Raw genomic sequence first — 14,899 nt, 5'->3', positions numbered from 1 at the left:
CAGCAATTCTGCAGTCTTTTGCTGAGGAGAGATGAGAGAAGATGAGAATGGAGAGAGTTGGTAGACCGCCAGACGGAATGGACATGGACCGAGGGTCCGAGGGTCGGCTATGTTCAGAGGAGATCGACGGGAAACCAGTGGACTGAACCGTGAGCTCCAACGTTGCGCATTAGACTGTTTCATGAGAATGGGCCCTTTTCTTTTTTTTTTAGTTTTTTTACTAACCATAGAGTCGGATTAAGAATTATGAAGCTCAATCGTTTAATCACATATTGTGTACTGTTTGTTATTTAGTGGTACTGATTTGTAATGGGACAAATTGCGCAGCATTCACCCATACAAGATTTCTTAAGTTTGGCCGGGCCGAGGGCTGTCTTCCCCGAGATTAAGCCGCGAGCCGAACCGAGAGTTATATAAAGAATAACAAAAAGAAAAGGGCCCGTTCTAATTTGAGGGCCCACTGAAATGTGGACAAGTCGGAAGTCATCTTGAACTTCTCTGTCACTCACGAGCTGGGCCCTCGTCAACGTGAATGCCCACACCACCTTCCAAACATCGCTCACAATCCATCTCGAACAAACGGGTCTCCCACCGGATCGTACGCTACGATCAGTTCTCCCCAGCGTCTTGTCTCTTCATTTCCCACCCACCAAAAGTCCAAGACCAACCTTATTGTCCCACACCAAGAAAACCCCCCGCTAATTGGATGGCACACACTCCACATCATCCCTTATCTTCAACAGTAACCCAAACAAGCTGCTCTTACAGAACTACCAAAATGAAATACATACAGCATAGCAGTAAAAATATGATCCAGGGCATTACACAAACATCAGAATGGGGAAGAAATGTGATCTGAGTGGCTTTGATTGTGGAATGATTGTTGGTGCCAGATGGGGTGGATTGAATATCTCAGAAGCTACTGGTCTCCTGAGATTTTCATGCACAACAGTCTCTAGAGTTTACAGTGAATAATGCGAAAAGCAGAAAAAAACATCCAGTCAGCAGCAGTTCTGCAGGCAAAAATGCCTTGTTAATGATAGAGATCAGAGAGGAGAATAGCCAGACCAGTTCAAGCTGAGAGGAAGGTGACAGTAACTCAAATAACCACATGATGCAACAGTGGTGTTCAGAAGAGCATCTCTGAACACACATGTCGAACCTTGAAGTGGAAGGGCTACATCAGCAGACAATTACTTGTTTATATACACCCAATGGCCACTGAGTGTATATAAGCTACTCTTGTGTATTTATATTTATCATGTTTTCTTAATTGTGTTTTTTATGCTCAATGAATTTTTTCTATGGAGCATCAGATCCAGAGTAACAATCATTTTGTTCTCCTTTACACCTGTGTACTGAAGAATGATAATAAACATTTGAGTCGTAATTAACTGGGTGTAACTGAAAGAAAAAGTGCTGGGATTGGAGAGGGTCCAGAGGATATTCACAAAAATGAAAGGGTTAACATATGAGGAATGTTTGATGTCTCTGGACCTGTGCTTGCTGGAATGTAGAGAATTATGGGGGATCTCAATGAAACCTATCAAATACTGAAAGGCCTAGATAGAGTGGGTGTGGAGTGGATATTTCCTACAGTGAATGAGTCTAGGACCAGAGGGGCATAGCCTCAGAATAGCGGGACATCCATTTAGAACAGAGATGAAAAAGAATTTCTTTAAGTCAGAGGTAATGAATCTGTGGAATTTATTGACACAGATGGCTTTGGAGGCCAAATCTCCAGGTATATTTAAAGTGGAGCTCGACAGGTTCTTGATTAGTCAGGGCGCCAAAGGCCACCGGGAGAAGGCAGGAGAATTGGGTTGAGGGGGATTACATATCAGCCGTAATGCAGGCTCAATGGATTCTGCTCCTATGTCTTATGGTCTATGATTGTTAGAAATAAACACTGAAGGAATTCAAAATCTCTGCCAGATTAGCCAAATTCCAAAAGGATTGTCGTGAAGGCTGTCTGGCACAATATTCCATTCCATGTCTACATCAATAAACTAATACAACTTGAGTACCCCTTGTTTGAAATGTTTGGGACTGGAACTTTCCAACCGTGGATTTTTAAAAAAAATTTGGAATATAATATATGCAGGGTAACAAAAGCAGCAAAGCATCATGGGGAGAATACCTGAATCAGCAGTTGAACAACAAACAACAGCAACGTTTTGATTAAGTTGCAGTACACTATTTATATTTTACTTTAAGGTTTTATGTAAGGTATAAAACAGACAGCATTGTTAACTTGTTCTGTGTTAGATTTTCATCAGCAACCATCTTGGCAAACTCATCAATGAATTTCTCAGCTGCTCTACGATTATCAAACACTTTATCTTTAAAATTTTTTAAAGTCCTGAAAAACTTATTGCCATGCCTTTTCTTAGACTTCTGCAACCAGTCTGCTGAATATTCCTAATTATCTTCAATTTTCACTTCATCACAATAGATCTTTGTTTCGTGATCAGCATACTATAAAGCGGCATATGTTCACAACACAGATGAATCCACTCTTCCAATACATATTTGAGATCTTCATTTTTTTGCTTTATGCAGTGTTTCTACTGTATGTACTTCTGTTCATTACATACATGAGGTCATTTTTCAGAACTGTCTGTGATCCACAGAGACCTGTGCATTGCCTGGGAACCTTCCCAGCACCATGTGGAATTTTCCATTGTTACGTCATGTCAGCACTCAAAAAAACTTCTGGATTTTCGGATAAGGGGTACTCAACCTATATTATGTATATTGATTTTGCTAATGTTCTATCATCTGAATGCCTATAGCTCAAATATTCAAATGTCTTTGAATACTGGAAATGAATACCATTTTAGTAGCATTCCTACTTCAGCAGAAATAATAATGAGATGATTTTAGTTCCAGTTTACTTGGTTACCACAGATTCATTTTTCACGTGGTACAGTACATCAAAACATATTGTGATGTGTCATTTGTGTTAACAACCAAAGGATGTGTTGAGGAAAGCCCACAAGTTTATTTCTTTCTTTTATTAAGAGATACAGCACAGAGCAAGCACCTCCAGCCCTTCAAACCATGCCACCCAGCAACTCAGTAATTTACCCCTAGGCTAATCACAGGACAACTTACAATCACAATAAACCAACTAACCAGTACACCTTTGGACTGTGGCAGGAAACCCACTTGTTTACAGGGAGGACATACAGATTATGTTTCTTGTGAACATTTTTAATGTGGAATGCTGAAAGTCCGACTCACTGATTTATCAGCGGACAGCAGTGTGGCCTTGGTCGTAGCGAGGACTGGGCCTCAAGCTGTGGTGTCACCTATTTACAGCTGCCCAGGAGACAGACGTTGGAGTCTGTGCACTCCACTGGAGTACTGGGGGCAGTGTGGTGCGGTGTCCAAGCTTGGTTGGTGCTGCCCTCCTGTGATAGCTTGGCAGAAGACATGTGTTTGACTGCAGACTGCTGCAACATTTATGGACTCAAGGACTTGGACTATATTTTTTCTGAGACTGTAAGTTTACTTTACTGCTATCTTATATGTGCTATAAGTGTCTTGTGCTGTGTATGACCGCTGGTAATGTGTTTTACAACTTTGCCCTGGAGTAACTCTCTTTCATTTGGCTGTATACATGGGTAGTCAGTGACAATTGAACTTGAAATCCTTACAGATGACAAGGGATTTTTACTACAAATTCCGAAGTGTCATGCTAATCACTACGTCACCATGCTCCCTAGTGATACCACACATCCTGGTGCCAACACAGCATCCCCACAATGGTCGGCAGAACAACACAGAAGACAATAAAACACAACACAACAAGCTGCAAAACAAACCCTATTCATCCCTCCTACCCACCCGCACACACAGCAGCCCTCCAAATCAAAGACAGGCCTCTAGCCATCCGACTTTTGAGTTCCAGACTTTTGATTAACCTATGGGCTTCAGAAATCAGCATCAACACCTAGACAAGCCAGTGACATAATCCAGGTTCGAACTCTGGGCTTGCTGATCAACTGGCTTCCCATGCCTCCTGCTCGCATGCACATCTGATCCGGGGTCCCACTGACCTGGAATAGCCAGACATCCACTGATGTTCTTCATCACCTGTCCACCTGGTCTTCAAATGTGGAGCCTGTCCTCTAACTCCCCCAAGAACCTGTCCTGAAACTCTAATCCTACCACCTTACTTCTCCACATCCCTGTCTCTAAATCCTAATCTGACCACCCTTTGTCCCCAAATCTATCCCTACAAATGATTTACACTTACACAGTTTATTGAACATCCTTCAATATTCTGGACAGAGCTGGATGGCTGAAGTTATCCCCTCTGGTACTTAACTTACTGTTAGGATGACAAACGTCTAAAACAAATCCCATGTAATATGTCACATGTCGAAATAGGTCGGACGTACACTTTCAATTTCAAAAGCAAAGGTCTCACTCCAAGTAAGAAATGCAATTCAATTGTGTGCAAGGTGGGACAGTGGAAACCTGATTGGATGAGGACTAACTAATCAGGAGGGACAAGCAACTGGGGTACATATGCCACCGGACTACACATGCCTAGGCATCATTCCTGTTGAAGACGGCAGAGTTTGGCATCAAAACCTTGGTTAAATCTATATCTACACCCAGATGGAAGCCCGGGAAGAGTTTATTCACCCTATCAACTTGCAAGGAAACTTTGAGGGATCTATGGACAAGGACCCCAAGATCCTTCTGTTCCACCATAGTGGTAAGAATCCTGCTATTAACCCCGTACACTGCCTTCAAATTTCACCTGTGAATCACCTCACACTTTTCTGTAATGAGCTCTAACTGCCACTTCTCAGACAGGTTATGCATCCTGTTCCATTGTAACCTACAACAATCTTTGACACTGTCCACAAAACCACCAATCTTTGTTTCATCTGCAAACTTACCAACCCACCCTTCCACTTCCTCACCCAAGTCAGTTATAAAAAGACACAAATATCAGATCCCTGCAGAACACTTAGTCACTGACTTCCAGACAGAATATTTTCCATCTACTACCATCACCTGCCTTCTATCGGCAAGCTAACAGAATCCAAACAGCCAAATTTCCCGGGATCCCATGCCTGATGACTTTCTATGGGGAACCTTGTCCAACAGCTTACTAAAATCCATATACACCACATCCACCACTCTATCTTTATCAATTTGTTTTGTTACTTCATCAAAAAAAATCATTTTTTTCCAAGATGAAGTGGTCAGCTGAATTCAACGTTAGTTTAACCGGAGAAGCCAAACAGTGGAACTAAATGGTTGCCTCTTTGATTGGAGACCTATGACTAGTTTTGTGCCACATGAATCAGTGCATCTGTTTTCATTTGATAGCTAAATTAATAATTTAGATAATAATGTAGAAAATTAGATCAGCAAATTTCCAGATGACAGCAAGACTGGAGGCGAAATGGACAGAAGAAAGACTATCACATCTTCAAGGGTGATCTGAACCAGTAGGGAAAACGGGCTGAAAAACAGTATTTATTGGAGACGTGTGAGGTGTTGCACTCTGAGAGGACCGATCAGGATAGGTCTTATATGGTGAGTGGTAGGGCACTGAGGAGTGAGAAAGACCAGAGGGATCAAGGAATACAGATTAATTTTTCCTTGAAAGTGGCATCACAGGTAGATAGGGTTGTCAAGAAAGCTTTTAGCACACCGGCTTTTAAAAATCAATGTACTAAGTACAGGAGTTGGGATGTTTTGGATAAGACATTAGAGAGGCCTAATTTGGACTAGTGTATGTAGTTCTGGTCACCTATCTACAAGAAAGATATGAATAAGATTGAACAAGTACAGAGAAAATTTACACTTGGGAAAGGTTGAACAGGTTCGGACTTTATTCCCTGCAGCGTAGGAGATTGAGGAAAGATTTGATAGGGGTATACAAAATTATGAAGGGTATAGATAGGTTGAATGCATGCAGGCTTTTTCCACTGAGGTTGGGTCAAACTAAAGAACATAGGTCAAGGATAAAAGGTGAATACTGAAGGGAAATCTGAGAACCACTTCACTCAGAGCATGGTAAGAATGTAGAATGAGCTGCCAGCAGAAGTGGTGGATGCAGATTCAACTGCAATATTTAAGAGAAGTTTGGATAAGTATGTACATGGATACTCCATTTTTTAATTGCTATTTTATACAACTTTGATCATGATGCACTGGCTCTGCAGCCTGCATTCAATGAATGACACAGCGGTACTTTGAACTGAACTGAACTAAATTGAACATTCTTAGACTGTTTTAATGACTCTGTGGTTTGGCGTGTAATACTCTGTGTGTTATTCGCTCACTTTTTGCCATTGGCGCAATTTGTTCTTTTTTTGAACACTGGGTGTTTGATGTTGTCATTGAAGGGGTTCCATGCTGTTTCTTTGTTTCGTGGCTGTCCACAGGAAGACAAATCTCGAGTTGTATACTGCATACATACTTTGATAATAAATGTACTTTTGATGGGAGAGGTGTGGAGGGCTATGGTCTGGGTCAGGTAGATGGGACTCAGCTAAAGACCAGGCCTGTTTCTGTGCTGCAGAACACTATGACCCTATGACTAAATCAATGGCTCTGTATGTACCACGCTGTGAATTTTGTGAAGAACAAAGATGCTGGCTGGCATCGTTACTTACTGATGGCTGGGGCAATCCCGCCCACTGAACCTGGTCCAGGAATATTTCCAGCAACAGCTGCGGCCTGGGCAGCAGCCGCAGCCTGAGCCGTGGCAGCCTGCTGTTGCATTTGGCGGTGACACTGACGCAAATCAAACACCTGAAACACAAAAAAACATGGATTTTAAAGTGACTATACATCAGGATTGGACAAGACTTCAAAATATATTTAGAAAAGATCCTTTTGGCCTTTATGAGGAAACTGTTCCCATGCACATCCAACATTCAAAGCCCACATAAATTATCAACACATGAAGACAAACTCCAAGGTCGTGTTCGTATTTTGCATCTGGTATATAGAACATAGAACGCAACATCACACAGTACAGGGCCTTCAGTCCATGATGTTGCACTGTCTTTTTAACCTGCTCTAAGCTCACCAAACTCTTCCCTCCTATATGGCTCTCCATTTTTCTTTCATCCATGTGCCTGTCTAAGAGTCTCTTAAATGTCTCTAATGTATCTGCCTTTACCGCAACCCCGGCAGGGCATTCCACACACCAACCAGTCTGTATAAAAAAACCTACCTCACATCCCCCTAGACTTTCACCCAAACACATTAAAACTTGTGACTCCTTTTATTAGCCATTTCTACCCTGGGACAATGTCTCTGGCTGTCCACTCAACCCACAGTATGACTCTTTGTCATTTTGTAATTGTAGTTGTTGTTGGTACAGTAATGATAGTTATAGTAGTAGTGCAATCACATGAGTCGAGTATGTTGTTTGCCTAAAGGGTTGTCTGTTGGTGGGTCTTCAAGGTGACTGTAGATGCTCATCCAAAATCTACATATTCTGAGGGGCTTCCAGACCTACCCGGATCTAAAAGCCAGGAGGCTAATCTCCAGACAGCACAGCCCTCAGGATCTTAGGAGTTAACAAGGGCAGAGAGACAGGCAATAAATCAAGAACAAGAGATGAATAGTCCTTGAATGTGAGTCCATAAGACCAAAAGACATAGGAGCAGAATTAGGCCATTTGGTCCATCAAGTCTGCTCCACCATTCAATCATGGCTGATACTTTTTTTTCTCCTCCTCAACCCCATTTTCCTGCCTTCTCCCTGACCTATCAATCCCTGCCTTAAATACACCCAACGACCTGGCTTCCACAGCTGCATGTGGCAACAAATTCCACAAATTCACCACCCTCTGGCTAAAGAACTTTCTCTGCACCTCAATTTTAAATGGACACCCCTCTAACTCCTGAGGCTATGCATTCTTGTCCTAGACTCTCCCACCACGGGAAACATCCTTTCCACATCTACTCTGCCTAGGCCTTTCAACATTCGAAAAGTTTCAATGAGATCCACCCTCATCCTTCTAAATTCTCGTGAATACAGATCCAGAGCCATCAAACGTTCCTTGTATGATAACCCTTTCATTCTTGGAATCATCCTTGTGAACCTCCTCTGGACCCTCTCCAATGCCAGCACATCTCGTCTAAGATGAGGAACCCAAAACTGTACACAATTCTCAAGGTGAGGCCTCACCTGTGCCTTATAAAGCCACAGCATCACATCCCTGCTCTTGTATTCTAGACCTCTTCAAATGAACGTTAACATTGCATTTGCCTTCCTCACCACCGACTCAACCTGCAAGTTTACCATTAGGATGTTCTGCACAAGGACTCACAAGTCCCTTTGCATCTCAGATTTTGGAATTTTCTCCTTGTTTAGAAAATAGTCCGCACATTTATTTCTACTACCAAAGTGCATCACCATGCACTTTCCAGCATTATATTTCATTTGCCACTTTCCTGCCCATTCTCCTCACCTAAGTCCTTCTGCTTCCTACCTGTTTCCTCAACACTACCTGATTTTTCACCAGTCTTTGTATCATCTGCAAACGTAGCAAAAAAGCCATTTCATTATCTAAATCATTTATATACAGCATAAAAAGAAGTGGTCTCAACACCGACTCCTGTCAAACACCTTCTGAAAGTCCAAATATGCAACATCCACTGCATCCCCTTTATCTATCCTACTTGTAATCTCCTCAAAGAATTCCAACAGGTTCATCAAACATGATTTTCCCTTAAGGAAACCATGCTGACTTTGTCCTATCTGATCCTGTGTGATCAAGTACTCCATCACCTCATCCTTAACAATTGACTCTAACATCTTCCCAACCACTAGGGTCAAGCTAACTGGTCTATAATTTCCTTTCTGCTACCTTCCTCCTTTCCAGTCCTCTGGCACCATGCCAGAGTCCAATAATTTTTGAAAGATCATTGCTAATGCCGCCACAATCTCTAATGCTACTTCTTTCAGAACCCTGGGGTGCAGTTCATCTGGTCTGGGTGACTTATGGAACCTCAGGTCTTTCAGCTTTTTGAACACCTGCTTCCTTGTAATAGTAACCGCACCCCCACTTCTCTTCCTTCACGCACTGCAACATCTGGCACACTGCTAGTGATGCAAAATACTCATTTACTTCATCTGCCATCTCCTTGTCCCCCATTATTATTTCTCCTGCCTCATTTTCTAGCGGTCCTACATCCACTCTCATCTCTTATTTTTTTTTACATACTTGAAAAAGCTTTTACTACCCACTTTGATATTACTTGCTAGCTTGCCTTCGTATTTTTATCTTTTCCCTTCTAATTATTCTTTTAGTTAATCTCTGTATAGAAACCATAGAAACTACAGCACAGAAACAGGCCTTTTGGCCCTTCTTGGCTGTGCCGAACCATTTTCTGCCTAGTCCCACTGACCTGCACACGGACCATATCCCTCCATACACCTCCCATCCATGTATCTGTCCAATTTATTCTTAAATGTTAAAAAAGAACCCGCATTTACCACCTCGTCTGGCAGCTCATTCCATACTCCCACCACTCTCTGTGTGAAGAAGCCCCCCCTAATGTTCCCTTTAAACTTTTCCCCCCTCACCCTTAACCCATGTCCTCTGGTTTTTTCTCCCCTTGTCTCAGTGGAAAAAGCCTGCTTGCATTCACTCTATCTATACCCATCATAATTTTATATACCTCTATCAAATCTTTTAAAAACTTCCCAATCCTCTATCGTCCCACTAACTTTTGCTTTGTTGTATGTCCTCTCTGTTGTTTTTACATTAGCTTTGACTTCCCTTATCAGCCATGGTTGTACTATTTTGCCATTTGAGTATTTCTTCATTTTTGGAATACACATGTCCTGCACCTTCCTCATTTTCCCCAGAAATGCATGCCATTGCTGCTCTGCTGACATCCCTGCCAGCAGCTCCTTCCAATTTACTTTGGCCAACTCCTCTCTTATACCACTGTAATTTCCCTTACTCCACTGAAATACTGCTATGTCAGACTTTACTTTCTCCCTATCAAATTTCAAGTTGAACTCAATGATAAGTTGTGGGAATAGTTCAGGTCTGGGGAGAGAGAAGTTGAGTGAAATTATCCCCTCTGGTTTAAGAGTCTCATGGTTGAGGGGTAATAACCATGCCTGAATCTGGTGGTGTGGGTCCTGATGCTCCTGTACCTTCTTCCTGATGGCAACAGCGAGAAGAGACAAAGGCCTGAATGGTTGGAGTCCTTGATGATGGATGCTGTTTTCTTGTGGCCCATGTAGATGTATTCAGTGGAGGGCAGAGCTTTACCTGTGATGGACTGGGATGTATCCATTACTTTTCAGAACACAGCACATCCAGAATTCACCAGCTAGACAACTTTTGAGACTATGATACTGTGGGTATTGGTGGATTGTTATCACCAACACTGGCTAAGTTCAGAGTACCCAATTTTAACATTCAACATTACTTCAGTGCAGTTCTGGGGTTTGGGACAAATGGATGCCACTGCACTAGGTGAGATGCTGTATCATATCCTAGGCAGTCACTCACTTCACCACTGTAAGTAATTTAGTTCATTAATGTTTGGGCCAAGGTTTCAAAGAGGTGTGGAACTGAGTGGTCCCAGCTGAGTTTAAATTGAACATCTGTTGACAGATTTTTAGTAAGTGTTGTATAATATATCAGCAATATTTTCCATCATTTTAGGAATACAATGGATTCTGGTTAATTGGGACACATCAGGATAGTACATTTTGGTCCAATCAACGGAAGTTTAATAGAAGTAGTTAAAAAGGTATCAAAAAGACAAATCGAGAAACAAATTTTATGTAGTGCAATGAAATACACAACAAATTAGAATACTACCAATAGTACTACAGTACTCTCCTCCCTCACTTCCATTCAGGGCCCCAGGCATTCTTTCCAGGTGATGCAACACTTCACCTGCGAATCTGCTGGGGCCATCTATTGTGTCCAGTGCTCCCAATGCTGCCTCCTCTACATCGTCATCAATTGGGGGACCACTTTGTCGAGCACCTCCGCACCATCTGCCACAAGCAGAACTTCCCATTCCAACATGTAGGTCCATGGTCTCCTCTTGTACCAAGATGAGGCCACCTACAGGGTGGAGGAGCAACACCTTGTATTCTGTCTATTTAGCCTCCAATCTGATTGAGAAAGTAAGGAGGCAGGGGATCCAAGGGGACATTGCTTTGTGGATCCAGAAATGGCTTGCCCACAGAAGGCAAGGAGTGGTAGTAGACGGGTCATATTCTGCATGGATGTCGGTGACCAGTGGTGTGCCTCAGGGATCTGTTCTGGGACCCCTACTCCCTGCTGTGGATTAAACTGATATACCTTACTCCTTTGGCTTCAGTATTTACCAATAATCAAAGATCTCCCTTTTCTCAGTTATTCCATGGTACTAGGCAAGGTTGCTCTCTTAGTCCATTATTATTCGATATTGCCCTGGAACCGTTAGCTATTGCTATTCGTGACTCTCCTAACAGATTTGGTATTACTCGTGGGAATGAGATACATAAATTATCACTATACGCAGATGATTTACTATTATATATTTCTAACCCTGAGAAATCAATTCCAGCTGTATTATCTTTGCTTGCTCAGTTTAGTAGTTTTTCTGGTTACAAATTGAATCTTGGTAAGAGCGAACTTTTTCCAGTAAATATGCAGGTTCCCATTTATAGATGTTCACCATTCAGATTGATTACTAACTATTTTACGTATTTGGGGGTTAAAATTGTTAAGAGACATAAGGACCTATTCAAGCTCAATTTTTCAACATTAATTAGTCAGGTTAAACAATCGCTTACTAAATGGTCCCCATTGTCTCTATCACTGATTGGCCGAATCAATGTTATTAAAATGATTATTTTACCTATATTTTTATATTTATTTCAAGCGGTATCAATTTTTATTCCTAAATCTTTTTTTGATACTATTGATTCTAAAATTTCCTCTTGTATATGGCAGAATAAAAATCCCAGGCTCAGTAAAAAATATTTACAGAGGTCCAAGAAAGATGGTGCTTTTAGCATTGCCGAATTTAAGATTCTATTACTGGGCAATTAATATTTGATATTTAATATTTTGGACACAAGATTGGGATATAATTCCAAGTCCACAATGGGTAAACCTCAAAGATTACTCTGTACAAGGGTTTTCATTGGTTTCTATTTTAGGAACTTCACTTCCCTTTGTATTTTCTAAATTGAATAAACAAATGGTTAATCCAATAATTAAATATACATTAGGAATATGATTCCAATTTCGTAAAATTTTTTGGTTCATATTATCAAGCCCTATTATATCTAATCTTTTTTCAACCCTCTGTTATGGATCAAGCCTTTTTGATATGGAAAATGAAGGGTATAACATGTTTCCATGATCTATTTCTGAATAACTGTTTCATGTCTTTTGAACTGTTGTCTAATAAATATAACTTGCCCAGATCCCATTTTTTTTAAAGATATTTACAAATAAGAAACTTTTTAAATACCACACTGCCTATCTTTCCGATTTCACACTCTACTGATATCATAGACAAAATTTTAGGTTTCAATCCTTATCAGAAGGGATTAATAGCAACTATTTATGATACAATTATGAAAATACAGTCAGGTATATCTGATAAAATTAAAAATAAATGGGAAAGGGAACTTCAACTTCGTCTACCTATAGAGAAATGGGAAAAAATATTTCAATTAGTTAGTTCTTCCTCTATATGTGCTAAACATACGCTGATACAATTTAAGGTAGTGCATAGGGCCCACATGTCTAAAGATAAACTAGCTTGTTTTTACTCCCATATAACTCCTATTTGTGACAGATGTCACTCTGAGGTGGCTTCTTTGACTCATATGTTCTGGTCCTGCCCTCTCTTGGAAAAATTTTGAAAAGATATTTTTGATATTATTTCAACAGTTTTGTGTTTTGATTTACAACCCCACCCTATTACAGCAATTTTTGGTTTGCCAATGACGGAACATAGATCTTTATCCTCTTCAGCCTGTCGGATGATCACATTTGTTACACTAATGGCCAGAAGATCCATTTTATTGAATTGGAAAGAGACCAACCCCCCTACTACATTCCAATGGTTTTCCCAAACTATATCATGTTTAAATTCAGAAAAAATTAGAAGTGTCATTTTTGATCCTTCGGTTAAATTTGAAGAGACTTGGAAGCCATTTATTCAACATTTTCACATGATGTAGTTTGACTTTTTCCAAATCCTTTTTATTAACTTAGAATATATGAATAGAGGAGCGGAGTTGGCGACATTAATGAATGTATTCAATCTAATATATTGGTTCAGTCTTGTTTTGTTCTGTTTGCTTTTTTTTGGGTTTAGCCATTAGTTCTATTTTTTTTAGTTTTTTTCCTGGTTTTTTGGGGTTTTTCTTTGCAATATCCTTTTCTTTTTATTTTTTTTCCATGATTAACTATATCAAGAGCTTGGAAGTCTATTACACTTGTACTATTTGTAGTCTTTTTTTGTATATGTTTATTAACAATAAGCTAATTCCAATCTCTTTGTATCACTATTGTTATTATGTTTATGAACTTGAAAATTAATAAAAGGATTTAAAAAAGGGACATTGATAGGATGCAAAACTGGGCTGAGAAGTGGCAGATGGAGTTCAACCCAGATAAATGTGAGGTGGTTCATTTTGGTAGGTCAAATATGATGGCAGAATAGTATTAATGGTAAGCCTGTTGGCAGTGTGGAGGATCAGAGGGATCTTGGGGTCCAAGTCCATAGGACACTCAAAGCTGCTGCGCAGGTTGACTCTGTGGAATACGGTGCATTGGCCTTCATCAATCATGGAATTGAGTTTAAGAGCTGAGAGGGAATGTCAGAGCTATATAGGACCCTGGTCAGACCCCACTTGGAGTACTGTGCTCAGTTCTGGTCACCTCACTACAGGAAGGATGTGGAAACTATAGAAAGGGTGCACAGGAGATTTGCAAGGATGTTGCCCGGATTGGGGAGCATGCCGTATGAGGATAGGTTGAGTGAACTCGGCCTTTTCTCCTTAGAGCGATGGAGGATGAGAGGTGACCTGATAGAGGTGTATAAGATGATGAGAGGCATTGATCGTGTGGATAGTCAGAAGCTTTTTCCCAGGGCTGAAATGGCTAGCACAAGAGGGCATAGTTTTAAGGTGCTTGGAAGTAGGTAAAGAGGAGATGTCAGGGGTAAGTTTTTTTACGCAGAGTGGTGAGTGCATGGAATGGGCTGCCAGCGACAGTGGTGGAGGCAAAATGATAGGGTCTTTTAAGAGACTCCTGGATGGCTACATAGAGCTTAGAAAAATAGAGGGCTATGGGTAAAGCCTAGGTAGTTCTAAGGTAGGGACATGTGCGGCACAGCTTTGTGAGCCGAAGGGCCTGTATTGTGCTGTAGGTTTTCTATGTTTCTATGATGGCATGAATATTGATTTCTCCTGGTAATCAAATTTCCCCCTCCCCCTTTCCTTTATTCCCCCACTCTGACCGTTTACCTCGTCTCATCTGCCAATTTCTTCTCCCTGAGCTCCTCTTCTTTCCCTTTCTCCTACTGTCCAATCTTCTCTCCTATCAGATTCCTCCTCCTTCAACCCTTGGCCTTTCCCAACAACCTGGCTTCACCTATCACCTTCCAGCTGGACCTTTCCCCTCCCCCCCACCTTTTTATTCTGGCATCTTCCTCGTTCTGAAGAATATTGACCATCTATTCATTTCCATAGATGCTGCCTGACCTGCTGAGTTCCTCCAGCAATTTGTGTGTGTTACTATAAAATTGTATTAGTTTCTAATAGCTATTGATGGAGAAATTCATCCAGTGTATGCTGCTGTGTTCTTTAGATCAACTATAAATGAACAAAATCGGCACCGACACCTATTGTAGATAATGGACTGCCT

At 41.0% G+C, this 14,899-nt stretch overlaps 1 protein-coding gene across 1 annotated transcript in view; it reads right to left on the bottom strand.

The window, feature by feature from the left end:
* The window catches only part of smad4b (SMAD family member 4b), a 108,579-nt gene that overhangs the window by 6,063 nt on the left and 87,617 nt on the right, over positions 1 to 14,899 (bottom strand). The window contains exon 11 of the mRNA XM_063042619.1: positions 6,651 to 6,789. Coding sequence (XP_062898689.1) covers positions 6,651 to 6,789 — 139 coding nt within the window. The remainder of the gene's footprint in view (positions 1 to 6,650; positions 6,790 to 14,899) is intronic.

The sequence above is a fragment of the Mobula hypostoma genome, chromosome 3, assembly GCF_963921235.1.
Source record: "Mobula hypostoma chromosome 3, sMobHyp1.1, whole genome shotgun sequence".
In the NCBI taxonomy this organism is placed as follows: Eukaryota; Metazoa; Chordata; class Chondrichthyes; order Myliobatiformes; family Myliobatidae; genus Mobula; species Mobula hypostoma.
Note: the sequence above shows the minus strand (reverse complement) of the source record. Positions and strands in the feature narration are given on the sequence as shown.